General features: G+C 41.1%; 1 protein-coding gene across 1 annotated transcript in view; it reads right to left on the bottom strand.

Moving 5' to 3' along the window:
- Positions 1-4,414: 4,414 nt before the first annotated feature.
- The window catches only part of asic4a (acid-sensing (proton-gated) ion channel family member 4a), a gene marked incomplete at its 3' end in the record, with an annotated part of 157,878 nt that continues 143,203 nt past the window's right edge, over positions 4,415-19,089 (bottom strand). Inside the window, exons 5-10 of the mRNA XM_080412252.1 lie at positions 16,164-16,217; positions 11,757-11,910; positions 9,795-9,886; positions 9,399-9,478; positions 6,237-6,356; positions 4,415-4,603 (exon numbers count right to left, since the gene is read on the bottom strand). Coding sequence (XP_080268378.1) covers positions 4,415-4,603; positions 6,237-6,356; positions 9,399-9,478; positions 9,795-9,886; positions 11,757-11,910; positions 16,164-16,217 — 689 coding nt within the window. The remainder of the gene's footprint in view (positions 4,604-6,236; positions 6,357-9,398; positions 9,479-9,794; positions 9,887-11,756; positions 11,911-16,163; positions 16,218-19,089) is intronic.

Genomic DNA, 19,089 nt, shown 5'->3' with positions numbered 1-19,089 from the left:
TCTCGCAGCCTGTACACCACCGGTTCACAAACTATGGGCCGGGACCCATTTTGGGGTCACGCAAACCCTTTTTATGGATAGCTAACAAACGTCGGATTTCTATGTTTCCGACAAAATATATGAATAAACAAATACAATAATTAATTTTTAAATTCAGATTTTTCGAAAAGTTTCAAAAGATCGTTTGAAACAGCGCTTAAGTGGTTAATTCCTAATGTTCTTTATACATTTTGGGTCCCAGGGGAGACACCGTCGCACTGAAAAGTTTGGGAACCACTGCTGTACAAGTAAACTATTCAACCATGTGTTTGTGTTACATCTGAATCAGTGTTGATTTTGTCGACGAAACAAGTCTGTTGACTACCTTTTTTCAATTACGAAAACTAAATAGAAACTAAATAAAATCTAAGCTATGATGACTAAAAGTATGACTAAATATATTGACAATTTTGTCAACAAATAAAAACAAGACTAAAATGTTAGGGAGGGACTATAGTGGAGAAGAGATCCAGTATAACAAAGACAAGTCATCATGGGTGCGCGCGGGTGTCACAGACCGAAAATAGTTGATCTACAAGCTCACAATGCCATTGTGAGCTTGAAGATAGGCTATTTTCAGCATGCAGCAAAGTGAAAATCATTTCGATGCCATCATGGCCCGCCAAAACTTTATTTAAAGACTATGACTAAAACTAAATAAAAAATTGCTGTCAAAATCAACACTGATCTGAATCAAACAGCTGTACAGTATACTATTCAACCATGTGTTTGTGACACATCTGAATCAAACAGCTTGGACAGCATCCACCAGGTCATGTGTTTTAAAAAACACACCATTGAGCTCTTGAAGCTGTTAACCACATAAACCCCTGTATTCTAGTCCCTTTTCTGGGCATCGTGTCATAATAGGAAAACATTCGGCGAAAACAGCATTTTCTGTCTGTTTTTCCAACCTATTTTCTGTGAATACATTTGGTGATGTGGAGGGAGAAAAGAAGGGGACCAAGTATAGAGCCCTGGGGGACCCCACTCAACATAGGGCAGTGGTTCCCAACATTTTCTGGGGTCAGGGCCCACTTGGAAATCTTCAAGGTAGTGTTTGCGTAGTGTATGTTTATTAACCACTTTCAACCTGGCACTTTGGAAATGGGGTGGTCGCATATTTTTGCTGATATTATTTGTGAAATGACAACTCTGTTGTCACTGGCAGAGAGCCACAGATTGATTGTTATGCACAGCCTGGTCCAGGACGCCATCGGAGAGCATGATGATTGGGAACCTTTTGAAAATGTCAGACTAACACATGATTATGCATATTAAACAACCATGTACAGTTACAGCCCATGATTACTACTAGACAGGGAGGAAGGGGAGCTGACAACCAGGCTGATGACTGCACATCCTACTGTGGACCTGCGGCATCATAAACAATAATCACAACACAATGTGCCAATCAAATGGAGAGAAAATAATTGTTCATATAAATGACGATTACACAAGCGAAGAGTTGCTCGTTATTTTTCTATTAGAAGACGATACCCCTGCGTATGGGGTAATTGTGTAATCAATACAGTTGGGTAAATTATCATTATTAATTGTGCAAAGGAGAAATTAAAGCGGTACTATGTAACTTTTCTTTTATAAATACAATGCAATGTTGTCCAATTTGTATGGTAGAGTATGTTAATACAAATATAACTTATACAATTGGGGTGGTTGTATTTTGTCTCCCTGCTCTTCTATTGAGACATTTAGTTTGTGTCAAAGGATCCGACACAGATGTTTACCTGATGGTCAAGATTCAATTTATCCCCTGAGCAGGCTCTATTAGCTCAACGGTAAAAAATGCAGGACTTGTGCAGGGTTCAAATCCGAGGTAGAAGAGGAAAGATACATAGTGCAGCTTTAAGCCTGGACATTGGCTGTGTGATAGTGCAGCTTTAAGCCTGGACATTGGCTGTGTGCGGGCCGCCATTCTTTGTCTTCTATGATTATAATTATTGCATTTGTTCTTCAGATCTTTATATTTGCATGATCTCAATATCACAAATTAATTATCTTGAGTTAAAGAAAATACACATGTATTTATATGACTTTGAACGCAATATCATCGTGTCCTCCACAGGCTGGCATGTGTATCTGATTCAGAATTCATGAAAACAAGAGAGAAGAAACCATGGCTGTTCCCTTAGGAATTCCATAAGGGATAGTTTAGTATGACATTGTACATACAGTATATGCCACCACTAGTTCAAACAAATAGTGTAGATTATACACATTAGATTGTCAGATAAGAGTCAAATTGATGTGTTGATCTGCACAGTTGAGATCGGGCTGCCACACAATAGCATTGCTCGTGGAACATCTGTAATTTTTGACACATATAAATCAGGCAAAAAATTTGAAGTAGGAATGTGGCAAAAGTCTGTCAATGTGAAGGAGTAATGAAGAGATAACAATGACCATCATTCTAAACAATGCCTTTTTTTTATGGATCGGACAAAAGTTGCCTAAAATCAATTTTTCCCCAACGCTGTGTATTGGTGTCATCAGGAGCTGCAGGATTTCAGTTGTACAGCAGTTGCTACAATCATGACTGTTATAAACATCTTCTCAAAATTGTATAAATAAATTACTAAAATGAATATTACAGAAGTTATATACTGTAAAAACAGCATGTAAAGAACAACCATTGAAACAGAACTTTAAAAGGTTCTTTAGTTTTAACGTTTTTTTTATGTACAGTTATAACGCTGCTACTGTCTAACACCTTCAGCACAGACCAGACAAAGTGGTTTATTTTCGTTGCTGTCGGACAGAAACCTCTTATCTCCATATTTAAACTTCTTATATATTTCTTCATAAATTAAGGCCATACTTTGTCATACTACAATGTCACACAAAAGTAGCAAGAATAGCCGATCTAGAAGCTCCAAACGCGTCGCATCACTAAATGTTTTGAGCTTGTAGAAATCGGCAATTTCTTTTGCCATTTTTCAATTTGAATCCTGAAAAGTAATAGTTTTGGACATATGAGGTTTCCACGCGACAACAGCGTGGACGGTTGTCGACTTCCAGTCCAAGATAATATATGATTTGAATGAAATAGATTCACAATATTCTCTCATATTCTATAGGCTGATTGGGAATGGAACTATGGCCTGTCGTTATGCATTATAGCTTTTTTAAATATTGTATACAATATAGAGGGGTAATTATAGTAATCTCTTAATAATAAATACATCATTTACCTTGGTGTAATGCTTCAGTATATGGTACAGGTGTATTTTCAGAGAATGAAGCAAAGTAGTTTGAGGAGTATGGACAAAAAAAAACAATCATTAAGGTGATCACTGATCATCGATCGGTCCCGATCTCCCGGTCGATCAATCAATCGGATTGTTCTTTGTTTCTTTTCACTTTGAGTGTAAATTGGATCGAGATGACAACGCTGTTCCTCTTCTCATATAGTGGTGACAATGTACCAGAAAACGATTGGTCCTGAAATTGTAAAATTGCTTCTCACTTCTCGCTTGAAAGTAGAGCAAAGTTGGGGGACGAGGTGGGGGCTAGGGCGGGGACGGGGGACGGGCCAAAAAACCCAAAGATACATTGTCCAATTTGTGCCTATACAACACTGTACGTACAAGTGGTCTGTTTAGCAGCGCACGTTTGGAGTTCCACTTTGGCTGTAGCTTTGTCCACTGCGACGGAGATGCCGAGGGTCTATTATCGCAGTGTTTCCCAACCAGGGGGTCTGGGGGAGGGTGGGGCAAAGATGACAGGGGGACGGATGGACTGGGGTGAGGCCTTGTCTGTTTGGAGGTAGTCCAAATTTTCAAACATGTTGCACAAAATCCTAACTTTTGCTTCCATCCACTGTCTGCCTGTATTATCTCAATGTGATATCAGTCCAAAAATAGCGAAAATAGCAGATCTAGCACACGACACGTCACATCGCTTGTAGATCTGCTATTTACGCTATTAGGTGTTACGAGAAGTAGCGTATCATTGCTGTCGGGAAGAAACCTCTTATCCCCATATTTTAGCTGTTTGAGTTTTTTCGTAAATAAACGCCCTACTTGATCATACTACAGTGTCTAACGTAATCATCAAAAGTAGCAGATCTGCAAGCTTGAAATGCTACTTTTGATGATTTTGAATTTGAATCCTGAAAAGTTCGTTTTGGTTTCCACCTGACAGAGACCATAAGGGCTTAAGCAGTTAACATGTTTGAAAATCACAAGCGTGCGTGTGCGCACGTGTGTGTGTGTGTGTGCGGGAGGGGGGGTTGGGAACCATTGTGTCATTGTACGCCCCCCTGTCCACGGCACGGGGACCACTCACTCACATCTTTTGTTGTCATCAGGACAGGAAACAACAAACAACAACAAGAACAAACTGGCTGCTGCTTCTAGCAGGCAAAGTCCTCGAACACGCCTCCGTGGCGGACCCCGCCTCCTCCTCCTCCTCCTCCTCCCCCTCCCCCTCCTTCTCCTCCCCCTCCTCCTCTCTCTCCCCCGTGGTGGTGGTGGTGGTTGGGGAGGAGCGTGTTGGCGTACGCCCCCTCTGGGTGACTTCGTGTCATCATGTCACTGGGCTCCTGGGTTTGAGACAGAGAGGGCAAGAAAACTCCAAACATGTCACGTTCATCATAACGCACAATTTAACCACTTAATTAAAGAGCCCGTAAACAGGAACCTTCTTCTGCCAAGGGACACCAGTCTATACCCTAGAGTGCAACGCCATCTTTTGGCTAGAACAATTCTTTCACTGCCTTCACCCCCCCCCCCCCCACAGTCATTAGCAGAAAAAATACAGCTTATGTTTCAGGACTTTGAAACCCATTTTTATATACTTAACACTTCTTAAAAATCATTCTAATTGGCTGGGTGTTTATAACATATTCTGTGGTCTGACAAAAAACGTACTGTATATAATACTGCTTATAGGCCTACTCATACTGGGTTAGGGTACTTGCTGTTTGCGGGGTCTTAAAACCCTCTAGATTTGGTAAAACGGACGGAGTTGGCTCTGTACTTGGACCGCTTTTGGTCCTCCTCTACACCAAATCTCTTCCCCAAAAAATCCCCGGACCCCACTTTTAGAGTCAGTGGTCTAGCAAAGAGGTCAAGGCCCTTTACTTCTTTGCAGAGCAGCAGTTATATTGGGTTCAGTTGGAATTCCAAAAATTGCTCTAAGAGGGTTAGGACCTATTGTCAGAGGTAAATCCTTCTGATAGGATTCAATTGTTTTAGCCCAGGATTCATTTAGCTTGGGTCATGACCACAGCATCTAGACCTATAGTTCTCAAACTTTTTTGTGCCAGGGACTCCAAATTGATATGTATTAGCCGCCCCCCCCCCCCCGATCTGAGAATGTTTTGTGCCAGGGACCCTCAGAAGTTCAAAATGTTCCAAACAAAAATAGAAAGAAAGGACCTCTGGGGGTCCCCGGACCCCACTTTGAGAACCACTGATCTAGACATGGTCGACTGCTTACATCCATCACATGCATCATTTATGTTGTGGACTATTTTGCACCACAGAAGTGAGTGTCTTTGATATCTGCGGTCCACAGAGTGGTATATCATTGAAATAACATGTTTTTGATCTGGTGGGTTAAGGGGAAAGCCCCATGGGTACGGCCTGAATGGATAGAGAGGCTGCTTCGGGAAACAGCAAGGTCCCAGGTTCGATTCCCGGCCCAGAAATGCGTCGAGGTGTCCCTCCCTGAGCGACCCGAACCCTAACCACCAAATATTCGAGTGAGGTTGTTTAATGACTGTGGAGCTAATTTAAACTTGTGCAAAAATCCAACAAATATACAGTAGCTATTTACAGATTTAATGTTCTATGTTTATGTCCAATATAATGGCAGAAGCAATGCCTCGACACTGACGTATTTAGGGAGGTATGGAACTTTTAAACAGGAAGTTTAGGAAACAGTGAGCTACAGCATTGGTTCCACAACTGTGGGTCCAAATTATTTTGGGGGGTCCCCAGATGATTTGTTTAATGTGCAACACTTTTCTCACTCTACAGTAAACAAACCAACATTCAGTATAAGTGTATACAGGATACTGTATCTGCACATTTCTAAAGTTACTATTGAATGATTGTTTCCAATATCATAATCTCAAATATGGAGAGAAAACTGTACAGTACATTGCTACAGGGGAGGATGTAGACCAGACATGGCCTGCATACATACAGTGTGTATTAGACTGTGTGTACCTTGGCTTTCACATCCTCCAGTCCCACGGTCGCTACAGCACTGGTCTGCTGCTTGTTCTGTTGCTTCTCCTCCTTCTGCTGCTGGGGTCTCAGCAGACGCTGCAGACGCTGCTTCATCACCTGGGTTCAGGCAGGAGAGGGAGAGAGAGAGAGGGGGGAGAGAGAGAGAGGGAGGGGGAGGGAGAGAAAGAGAGAGAGAGAGGGAGGGAGAGAGAGAGAGAGAGAGAGAGAGGTACAGAGAGAGAGAGGGAGAGAGAGAGGGAGAGAGAGAGGGAGGGAGAGAGAGAGAGAGAGAGAGAGAGAGAGAGAGAGAGAGAGAGAGAGAGAGAGGGAGGGAGGGAGGGAGAGAGAGGTGGAGAGGGAGAGAGGGAGAGAGAGGTGGAGAGGGAGAGAGGAAGAGAGAGGGAGGGAGGGAGATATATATATATAGAGAGAGGGAGAGGGAGAGAGGGTGAGAGAGGTGGAGAGGGAGAGAGAGGAAGAGAGAGAGAGAGGGAGAGAGAGAGAGAGAGAGAGAGAGAGAGAGAGAGAGAGAGAGAGAGAGAGAGAGAGAGAGAGAGAGACCAGTGTTACAGTAGGCTACTATGCTGCCTCCTCTGTGGTGCAATGCACTGCATTCACAGACTCATTTGTTATACATGCCGTATATCGTTTCTGTCGGGCAGAAAACTCTTATCTCCATATTCTAACCGATTGTGTTTTTTGGTAAATTGACACCCTACTTGATCATACACAGCGTCAAAAGTAGCATCAAAAGTAGCAGATCCACAAGCTCAAAACGCGGCGCGAAGCAATGCGTTTCGAGCTTGTAGATCTGCTACTTTTGATGCTTTTTTAATTTGAAATCCTGAAAAGTAACAGTTTTGGACATATGAGGTTTCCACCCGACAGAGACGATATAGTACATGTAGCTATAGCTTGTTTGGAATGTAGCATTATTTTTTGCTAGAGTATATGTTACAGGGAAATTGGCATTCCAGGGAAATTGAAAGAGGAGCGCTTGCTTTTAGGCGCGGGGCTTCGGCGCGAGGCGGGGCTTTTCTTTTTTTTACGCGAGGCTCGCGAGGAGGAGGAGGAGGCGCGAGGCGGGGCTTTGATACGAGGCGGCGCGAGGAGGAGGAGGAGGAGGAGGAGGAGGAGGCGCTAGGTGGGGCTTTGATACGAGGCGGCGCGAGGAGGAGGAGGCGCGAGGCAATTTCCCTGGAATGCCAATTTCCCTGTAACATATATACCGAGTTCTATTCTTAATCGCTGCCATATACCTAAGGTTTGGACCTCGGCTAATGACATTAATTTCATTACGACTCTGGCATTTCAAATACATTTTCCTTTACAACTCATAAAAAAGGCAAAGATCTCTCTGTGCTCAGTTAAGGTCAGCCACAAATTAGCAAACGGGAAGCAAACTGAATGTTCTATTTTTAGGGACTATTGAAAATGAAATTAACTTTATGTCCCATTGTCCTTCATGGGCTGAATTGTGAAGTAGGCTATACACATTGGGATCACCATTTATATGCTTTGTTTTGATTGGATGATTACAAAAGGAATATTGCAATTATGGCTGGGCAATATATCAATATTATATTGATATTGTGACATGAGATGTTCAGAAATAGATTTACAAGCTCAAAACGATGTGTATGGTGACGTGCCGTGAGCTTATAGATTTATTTTTGACTATTTTTCAAAATGTTTGAAAAAAAATTAGCGGTATATCTTATCATCACAATCCAATTTTATCGTCGCGATACCGATATTTAGGTATTTCGTCAGAAATACCATATTGTCCAGCCCTAATCGTAACATGTTGAAATAAATATACTGCACAGTTTAGTAGAAAAAAAAGCAATCATCTAAATATGATAATTTAATTAGTTTACAGTGTACCACAGGTTGAGGCCTGAAAATGTTTGTGTCTTGAATGCCCCTGTTGGATAAGTACACTTGACATTTGAATACAGTATTTAATTATGTATGATTTGATGTTATTCTTAAACATAGACCATACGTGTTATTTGTTATTTAAAGGTAGGGTAAGTGATTTTATTTGGTCTAAATAAGTGTTAAATAGCTCATTGCTAGAGTGTTTGTTCAGTTCAAACGGAAAATGCATTTTCAGGTCAGTATACCAATTTTATCCAATCAGGATAGAGAACTAAGTCAGGATACAGATTAAAGAAGTGAAATAGTAAGTGATGACACAAAGAAATGTTTTATCACCTACCGGAGCATTTATTTTCTGTTTAATAAAGAGCTGGAGAGAAAGGGAGACCCCCGTTACTGAACTCTATAGCAATGATTACTATCAGAATATAGAGCTTTAACCTTTTAATGAAAAACTTTCTTATCCTACCTTTAATGTTTTAAGTACTACTACTACTACTACTATGCATATAAAAATCTCCCAAGCCTTCAATGTGCACCTGAAACAGTTAAAGCAGAATAACATTGGTTAATTTATAATGACACGGATGACATTGAACGATCTTATTATTATAAATGTCTGATTGCTTTGTCCATATCAGACAGAATTTTTGAAGAGCGATTAAAGGCACTTCAGCAACTTATAAAACATAATTACCTTGAGAAAATCATGCTGAAATGTAGTGGAACAATCCTATTGAATAATGATTGGTTCCACAATTGCCCTTCCAACACCAAGGCTGCTGTTCGTATATTTTCAGCCACTAAAACGTCTGCTATGGGAGTTGTGTGACATACATGTATACTGTAGGGCTGCAACTATTTTATTAGCGATTATTCTATTGATTACTTTTCCAATTCATCGAATAATCAAGAATCGTTATTCTATTTTTTTTCCTTTAAAAATATATAAATAATAATGATATACCAACAAATCGATTAACCACGTGTTATACTTCATTGTACAATGGCACCATGCAAACACTGAAAATACCATATCTACAAGCTCACAACTATTTTGTAAAAAAAAATAATGTTTTGAAACTTAATAGGGATCGATTATTAATCAATTATTCTATTGATTGCGGTGCATCTGACTTTGTCGGGCACAATTGGCCCGTGTTGCTCAGGGGAGGGAAGCTGAGCAGGGAGGTTGATATTTGTCAATGCACACAATCCTACGTAGTGACAACGTGTGTGTGGTTCAAGTGTGTGGTGGTGAGACAGGCCTTGTACCTCGTAGACATAATCCAATATCTCTAAGATTGTCAGGATGCTGGCTCCGATGAACAAGCCCATCTGCCCGCCAATGTCACCTGTATTGGAAGAGTACAATCACACACAATAATGGATGCAAGGGCAAGCGCAGTGAGTGTACACAACTACACATACTACCAATGTTCTGACTGAAGCTGTTGGATACAAATACTATCAAAAAGAAGAAGAAAAAAAGACTGTTCTCTAGAGCAGTGGTTCTCAACCTGGTCCCCATATGATTTTTTGGGGGTCCCCAGAAGACAGTAGTCTGCGCGCGCGCACGCACACGCACACACACACACACACACACACACACACACACACACACACACACACACACACACACACACACACACACGGCTAGTTGCAGCTTACCCAGTAGACCTGCTACATCATAGGCTTTCTTCTGCTCTATCGTTTCATAGTTTAGGGCTTCAAAGAAAATGTCCAACACCAGGAAGTTGTCTCTGGAAATAAAGAACATCCAAGTGTTAGGTACAGTATGATACAGGTTAGGTACAGCTCTGTTCTCAAAGTAGGGTCCTTGAGGGGGTTCCAGAGGGTCCATAGCAAAATGAGTTAAAGGTAGGGTAAGTGATATGTTTTGTGAAACAAAATTAATGTTAAATAGCTCTATATTCGAACGGTACTCATTTGCTATAGAATAACAGAAATCTCCATGTCTGTCCAGCTTTTTAGAAAACGGAAAATGCATTTTCAGGTTGGGATACCAATTTTATCCAATCAGGATAGAGAACTCAGTTACAGTTTAAACAAGTGAACTTGGAAGTGATGACACAAAGAAATGATTAGACAACATTGGAACTGGAACGCTGGTAAATGGGTACTCTCTCCTGATTGGCTGAAATGTTGTCACCTACCCGGAAATGTACTGTAGTAACAATCACTTTAACCACTTTACATTTATTCGAAGATTGACGTTCAACATGCTCACAAAGCGTTGTGCGTTGAACTTGCAGATCTGCTATGTACAAAGAATCTTGAAAAAATATGAGAAAAATGGGAATTTGTATATTTTTTTACATTTTAACAACACAAATCTTGTATGGTGGTGGTCCCTGGCGCATCATTTCAGATGGGGGTGTCCACGGCCAAATACTTTTTCATTTTGGGGTTTCCTTCTTGACGTGAAAAAAAGTTTGAGAACCACTTGCTTTTTAAGACCAAAACAATAACGCCACAAATCCATCGAAAGTTGACGTTCTTAGTTTCATTCTGGCCGAAGAAACACCGGCGTAATAAATCCAGGGTGATTACACTAAACACACACTATATTGTGTCATTTTCATGTCGGCAGTAAATTATGGTGATGGCACTGTCACGCCACCGGCAATTAACATACATCACCGTAACGACCGCAAGATTATGGGATGGATAAGTGAGATGAGCTACAAAATGATCCCAGATGACAACCATCCGTCACTGCAGGGAGTCACCGTAATGCACCCGAAAACGACCTGCCGGGATGACTTGGAGAGACCTTAAAGTAAAAACTAAATCGTCGCTGTCAGGGCAGAAAACTCTTAACTCCCTATTTTAACTTTTTTGTGTTTTTATTGGAATGAAATTGAGCCTCTTCCTTACTTCCTTCGCAGGTGTTACCAATGATACTGATGAAGGCTCTGTTCTATTCTGGTCAAACAGTATCAGGGTGCTGATATTGTGCATGTTGGGTCACTGGAAACACACCAGTGTGTCTCAAATTGGGGTCCAGGGACCCTCATGGTTCTTTGAGGGGGTTCCCTCCCTCCCTCCTTATGGGTGAGTAACTCTGAGAGTTAAGATGGTGCTTGAAATAAAACAAATCTCGAGAACCACTGTGCTACACTAAATGGAACAGAGCCTTCATTATTATCATTGGTAACACCTGTGAAGGAAGTAAGGATTTCTTTCCAATATGGCTGCTGTGCATAGAGCCTATTATTTACAGCAGGGGTCTTCAAAGTTTTTCAGCCCAAGGACCCCCTATAGCTGAAAGAGAGATGAAGCAGGGACCCCCCACTGTATGCTGTATAAAATTGTATTTTCACAGATTTCATAGACCAACACCAAACCTCTTTGCCGAAAATAGCCGATCAACAAGCTCACAACGCCTCGCAGCGCGAGGCGTTGTGAGCTTGTAGATCTGCTATTTTTGGCTTAAGTTCTCTTCAGAATAGGGATAATATGTAAAAAAAAAAAAAAATCCAACCACACAATGATTTGGCGGCCCCCCAGTAATAACTCTGAGGACCCCCTAGGGGTCCCGGATCCCCCGTTGAAGACCCCTGATTTAGAGTGATGGAATGCCCCCACCCGCCCCCTCCCTTCATATACCTGATGTAGTCCTCTGACTTGTCGTACTTCCTGGAGAGGTAGCGGGCGGAGCCCTTGCTGGGGATCTTGACCATGGACAGCTCTTTGCCGTAGCGGGTCAGGTTGCACGGGGTCTCGCAGGGGCAGGTGTCCCCTGTGCTCTTCTGGAGCAGGGCTGCAACAACCATCACAACCACATACAGTACATACATACAGTCTGCTTGTTATACAGTCATATTATATCGTTGCTGTGGGGGCAGAAACCTCTTATCTCCATATAGTAACTTTTTGAGTTTTTTTCGTAAATGAATGCCCTATACTGCTTGATTATACAACAGCGTCACACAAAAGCATCAAAAGTAGCAGATCTACAAGCTCGAAACGTGGCTCGAAGCTTGAGCTTGTGGATCTGCTATTTTAAAAGAATCCTGAAAAGTTACAGTATTTGTACAGGTTTCCACCCGACAGAGACGATATTACACACTTCAAAAACCTCGATTCCCCCCAAAAACATTAATCACTTTCAACCTGGCATCGCTATTTTTGGGCATAGGACCAAAAAAATATTTGTATTTATTTATTTATGTTCTTTTTTTATTTTTTACATTTAGAGTGGCCAATTATTTTTTACCCCATTTTCTCCCTAATTTAGTCGTTATGCCAATTGATTCCTCCCCACACACATTTCTGTGTGTTGTCACTGTTGTCGTATCCTACTGACTCACCTGCCAGTGAGGAGCCCCCACCAGGAGGACGTAGAGCCTTCGTCCTACTCCTCCCGCCCAACACTCCACGCTGACAGGTGCCGCCCCAGCCCATAGGTGTACGTGCAATGACCAATATCACCCTCCTCCCCGCCCCGGCCCGGCCCGGACCACGAACACAATTGGCCCGAACACGGGCCAATTGTGTTCGTGTAGACGCTCGACAAAGCCGGATGCATCACGGTGGATTCGAACCCACAACCTCCGTGGTGGTGGGCAGGGACTTTACCACTGCGCCACCCGAGCGCCTTCTTTATTTATTTTAAGAAGAAAATAGTTTCAATAGTCATCATAGATAGAGGAAGAAGATATGAGGCTTGTTAACCTGCTGTGTAATATTTGCATGTGTTGTGTATGATAAATCACAGATTCCAGGTTTAATGTGTAGAGAATTATAATACATTTTATGTTACCAAGATAGTATAATATACTGTATATTACAGCAGATACGAGGCATATTAAACATAATTTATGAAGACAGTCCGCTGCTAAAGAATGACTTGCTTCTTTAACCACTTAAACCCCGGTATCTGTATTGTAGGGAAAGCTTTCGCTGTTGCGACGTGTTGAGAGCTTGTTGATCGGCTATTTTCTGCGATAACAGAAAACAGAAAAGACACAATACATCCCTGAGGGACTTCGGTCAACCATAGGATTTAAGTGGTTAAAAGCCGTACAGACGCGCAGTATAGCTTTGTAGGCTGGTACTGTTCCAAGGTTCAGTGAAAGCAGACAGTGAAATAAATACCCGCTAGAGAATGAGATGCAATGTATTCATGTTTTGCCAAAATGGAATGTAATCAAAATCGTTACTTTTCAGGAAATGGAGAAAAGAACCTGTGTTCCCAATGGATTCACTGCAGTTACTGTTTAGTCACAAGCACTTGTTAAAGGTATAGGTTAAGTGATTTTCTTTGGTTAAAATAAATGTTAAATAGCTCTATATTCTGATAGTACTCATTAATATAGAGTGTTTGTTCAGTAACAGGAGTTTCCATGTCTCTCTAGCTCTTTATTAAACAGAAAATGCATTTTCATGATAGAGATTAAACAAGTGAAATGGGAAGTGATGACATAAAGAAATGAGCAGATACAATTGGAACTGGAACATTATAAAACTAGAAAATGTGCTCCTCGGAGCACAGGTCTCCGCCAGTACTGTTCCTGATTAATCTTGTCTTACCTATTTATATTACATATTGTCACGTGTCACTTGACCAATGTTAGCTTGGCTGATGGAAGCTCACTTCAAAAAATATAAATGATTTTTTGAAGTGACACACTATTTATAGGTTTTTATTTCGTCATGCGTCTCGCTAGCCAATCAAAAGCATTGGTGACAACATATTGTCACGTGTCACGTGAAGCTTGACCAATGTTAGCTTGGCTGATGGGGGGGGACACACGGAAGGACAAGAACGAAAACATACTCTCCACCTCTGGCGGAGACAATGAAGCTGATAAATGGGTACTCTCTCCTGATTGGCTGAAACTTTGTCACCCCTCTGAAAATGATTTTTTTTTTCTTTTTAAGATTTTTTTTGGGGCTTTTATGCCTTTATTGATAGGACAGTAAGCTGACAGGAAATGGGGAGAGAAATGGGGAGTGACATGCAGCAAAGGCTGTCGGGCTCGGGAGTCAAACCCGCGACGCGCTGTCAGGCTATATTGAGCCTAGGTGCCCGGACCGCTACGCCAGCCGTCCGACCCTGAAAATGTATTTTCTGTTCATTAAAGAGCTGAAGAGACAGGGAGACTCATGTTACTGAACAAACACTCTATAGCAATGATTACTATCAGATTATAGTGCTTTAACATTTTAACAAAAACCCACAAAAAGATAATAAAATAGCAAAAACCGAGCTTGATCGGCTATGTTTCTACTTTAGTGTGACACTGTAGTATGAAAAAGTAGGGAATTAATTTATGAGGAAAAAAAAACATAAAATGTTGAAATATGGAGATACAAGGTTTCTGCCCGAAAGCAACGAAATGCACATTCACACGGCGAGCTGAAAACGATGTTATAAACACGTGCAAAGGGGGAAGAAAAAAACGAAACATGTCAAGTGCACAAACACAGAAAACAGATTGTTTTCTGAATTCTCTCTTCAAAATCTAATTCCATTCAGTCCAAACAAAAGGGAGAAAAACCACTGATAACGGCAATTAAAAACTGATGATTAATGGCTTTTACAACTCCTATAATTAGGCTATTTGTATGCAGGAGCAGGGCTGCATCTATTCTTGGGACTGACGTGAAGGGGGGGGGGGGAGACCCACCACCTATACTATATAAATATATAAATTATAATTTAACTTATTACCTTTCACAAAGGCGTGAATTTATTCACACAATTTCAATAGAGAATATAGATAAAAATATGGACCTTGATATATCTAAGATTTCATTCGATCTGCCCATTAATCCATTAAGACCGGGAACACACATGTCATTTTTAGATTTATTTGGCTATTCAAAAATATCATAGTGCGGCGCTATGAGCTTGTAGATTTTTTGTAGATTTCTTTTTCAAATCTTTGAATATATACATATTTTTAACAACATTTGTAACTCAAATCTTTGCTTCTGGGAGTCCTTGGAACAACATATTTTGAGATGGGGGTCGGCGGACAAATACATGTAATTTTGGGGGTCCTTGACATGAAAAATGTTTGAGAACCACTGATATTATAGCAACAAACGTTTTTTCTAAAAAACTGTTTGGATTTAGAAGACATTTGTAGAATCCCCAGAAGCAAAGATTTGAGTTACAAATGTTCGCTTTAAAAATATCAGTCCCGGAGCCGCGAGTCCCGATGAGATATATCTGCAATTTTTGAATAGCCAAAGAAATCTAAAAATGCGTTCCCGGTCTTAATGGCTTAAAAAAAGAGCGAGATAATTAGATTTCTGCCTTATTTGCCCCGGTAGATGATAATTGTACTTATTCGTCTACCCATGGAACTAATAAAGCATCTCTTTTTAGTGCCATCAAAACGCCTCGGTTCCTTTGTACCGTTCTAATGGTGATGACAATGGAGAGGGAAGAGAGGTTGGCTCGGGGTCGTGGGTTTCATGAGCGTTCGTGAACAAACGGGTGCCTAAATGGATGTATCGTTACTGTCGGGTGGAAAACTCATGTCTCTTACTTGTTACTTTTTTCAGGATTGAAATTTAAAAAATTGCAAAAAAAAAGAAAATCTACAAGTTCAAAAGCTTGTAGAAAGCAAAGCTTTTGAGCTTGTAGATCGGCATTTTTGTTGCTATTTTTGCGTGACACAGTAGCATGACGAAGTAGGGCAATTTACCCCAAAAAACCTTTGGAAAGTTGGAGATGGAGATAAGAGGTTTCTGCCGAAAGCAACGACACGCAGTAATGGAAGCATCACTCTGTTTATTAAAAACAAATTTGCAGTGTGATGGAAACAAGGACGTCGAGGGCTTGAATAGACACAATCACAATGAGAGGGAAAAAAAGTAATCAAGCGAGCCCACCTGTGTGTATTTATGTAATGTGGGTGTATGTGTGTGTGTGTGTGTGCGCGTGTGTGTGTGTGTGTGTGGGGGGGGGGGTTATTTACTGATGGCAATGCCGTTTCATTTACAATTTTCATAATGGGGCGGAAAAGAAAATGAAGGAAAGAAGAAGCGTTGCCTTACCGAGCGCTTTGTCGACACACTTGATTTTACTGGGAGGGCAGATATCGGCAGTTCCTGGAGAGAGAGAGAGCAAGAACACAGAGAATGAGTGTTGATCAATCAGGGGGACACGATGATCAGCCATCCATGTCTGCTGCTGGGGGGGGGGGGAGGGGGCACTCCCCAGAGCTTATCAGTCATCTCATCACTGTCAGGAGGAAACCTCGTAAGTGTATGTCCAATACTGTTCCCTTTTCAGGAAATGCATGGGGGAAAAAAAGAACCTGTGTTCCAATGGATCCGATGTAGTTACTATTTAGTCACATATACAGTGCTTGTTATAGTCATATTGTATCGTTGCTGTCGGGCAGAAACCCCTTATCTCCATATTTTAACTTTTTGTGTTTTTTCGTAAATTAATGCCCTATATTTGATCATATTACAGTGTCACACAAAAGCATAAAAAGTAGCAGCTATTTCAGAATTTCGTAAAAAAAAATTCAGTTTTGGTTTCCACCGACAGAGACGTCTTGTTAATACCTTTCATTAGTCAAATATTCATAGCCTAAAATCCACAGACACTTAAACTTGAAAAAATAAATATGGAGTTACGAGGTTTCAGCCCGACAGCAAACGATTATTCTCCAAATGAAGGCAGATGCAGGAGGAGATGAGTTTCATCCACAATGACGCGGGCCGTCTCCGAACGCCCTGAGCGTCTGATTGTATTGAGAAATGGAGCATGCTGCTGGGCTGGCTCCACCCCCAAAGGCACATTTAGAAAGTCTTTAAAAACCAATCAATGCCTCACCTTGTTGCAGACAAACATGTCAGGCCGGGGGACGCTAATGACAGGTATTTATTCATCAGCGGTACAATTGATTGAGGGGAGGGGAGGGAGTGCATTTGGCAACAGAGACGGCAAAAAAATGATCCCAGAGTTCCGTTTTTTTTTCAGGGAACGGTCCTGCTCCTCAATTTGTGAAATTAAATATTTATTAGGAGACATTACAGTCGGCACACAGGGGAACAAAAGGTTTAATTATAGTGAGATGTGAGATATCATAGGCTGCAGTGCTATTCTTCCAGCAGGGCTCTCAATGGAGACAGGCTCTCTGTTTTTCTGGTGAAGATGAATCTGTCAGACGTCGGACTGATTCGTCATCTGAAGAAACCCAGTAACATAGTGCTCAAAGACTAAAGTATTATACTTTTAGCAATTGTCTTGGCTGTGCACGATCAATGATTCTAAACCTTTTTAATTTCAAGGTTTGATATGCATTGATTTTACAATATTCACCCCCATTTGAGGTGATATTTGTTCTTTTTTTTTTGGCCTCTCTGGGGTTTTGTCAAATACTAATTTAAAGGTAGGGTAAGTGATTTTCTTTGGTTAAAATAAGTGTTAAATAGCTCTATATTCTGATTGTACTCATTGCTATAGAGTGTTTGTTCAGTAACAGGAGTCTCAATGTCTCTCCAGCTCTTTATTAAACAGAAAATGCATTTTCAGGTCGGTGCACTGGAGGAAGGAAGAGAATCATAAACATGAATGTTTGCACTTTAAGTTTGTAGAAAGATGAACTCAAAAGACATAACGACTGTCTCTGTCTCGATGGAAAATGGGCCTCATGTTCACATTGAGGCTATTTCTTCCTCCATGTACTGTCTTTATGCTACAGCGGTACAAGCCCCTCGTCCCTGAGTTCAAAGGTAAAAAAGAAAAAATAACACAGAAATCAGTTTTTGTCTGATGACGAACTTGTTATAGACCTTCATCTGCTATGTTCTCTGCCTCCTTAAGCCTAATTTATGCTACGTTGCACGCTGGGAATGGCCAAGAATAGGCGACCTACAAGCTCACAACAAGGCCCAGAACCACGGTAGAACAGTGAAGCGGCTGTCACCTGGTGGTCAAATCTGGGATTGCAATACTTCCGCATTTAAAACGCCACTGCGCATGCTTCTACCGTTTGAAACCCTGGTGCGCCTACTCCGTGCTCAAGTCTTCCGCCTTTGGGCACCAGCATTTGGTGCTCAAATCAAGAAAAATGCAGAAGTAGAGCGTTCTTCCGGGTGCTTCAAACGCTGGTGAGCAACGTAAGTTTCATTGAAATGAATAGCTGTGGGTGGGGCACTCTAGATATATTATAACTCTATGGTTTTGACACTGTTTTGAAATTTGGTGTTTGAACAGCTAAATGTGCCTCGTCCCCACATATCCCATAGCCTATACTGAAAGCTGTGATTTCAGGAGTGGAAGAAGTCCACCCTGGCAAACTTGCCAACCTCTATTTAAACACATACAAGGATACTTATACCATCTATATACATTTAATTTAATGTATATAACCTCATGAGGTGGAAAGCTCATAATTATGTCCAAAACTGTTACTTTTCAGGATTCAAATTCAACAACAGCAAAAGTAGCAGATCCACAAGCTCAAAAGCTTGTAGATCTGCTACTTTTGATGCTTTTGTGTGATTCTGTAGTATGATCAAGTAAGGCATTGATTTACGCAAAAAACACAAAAAGTAAAAATATGGAGGTTTCTGCCTGACATCAACGATATACATTTAATTTAATATAATAGGGTGTCACCCTGATGAAGGCCTTGTGCCGCAACACGTATGTGTCATTTCTTATTCTTGCCATGCATTCAACATTAAAATAAAGGCTTTTAAATGTTTCCACAAGAGTGCCTTGGTCTTTTCCCTTTTTTTTAAAAACATTTAACCTTGTCACCTAATTGCACCAAAGACCATCTTGTTTGGGGGTTTTCTAGTCCTGGGCTCAAGTAACTATTTTTAATAAATGTTCGCCCCAGAATAGGGACACTATAGGGTTCATGTGGTTACATTGAAACTGCCACTTTATATCGTTGCTGTCGGGCAGAAACCTCTTATCTCCATATTTAAAATGTTTGCCCTACTGTACTTGATTATA

This window comes from Gymnoscopelus braueri (assembly GCF_963280865.1).
Source record: "Gymnoscopelus braueri genome assembly, chromosome: 18".
Taxonomy (NCBI): domain Eukaryota; kingdom Metazoa; phylum Chordata; class Actinopteri; order Myctophiformes; family Myctophidae; genus Gymnoscopelus; species Gymnoscopelus braueri.
Note: the sequence above shows the minus strand (reverse complement) of the source record. Positions and strands in the feature narration are given on the sequence as shown.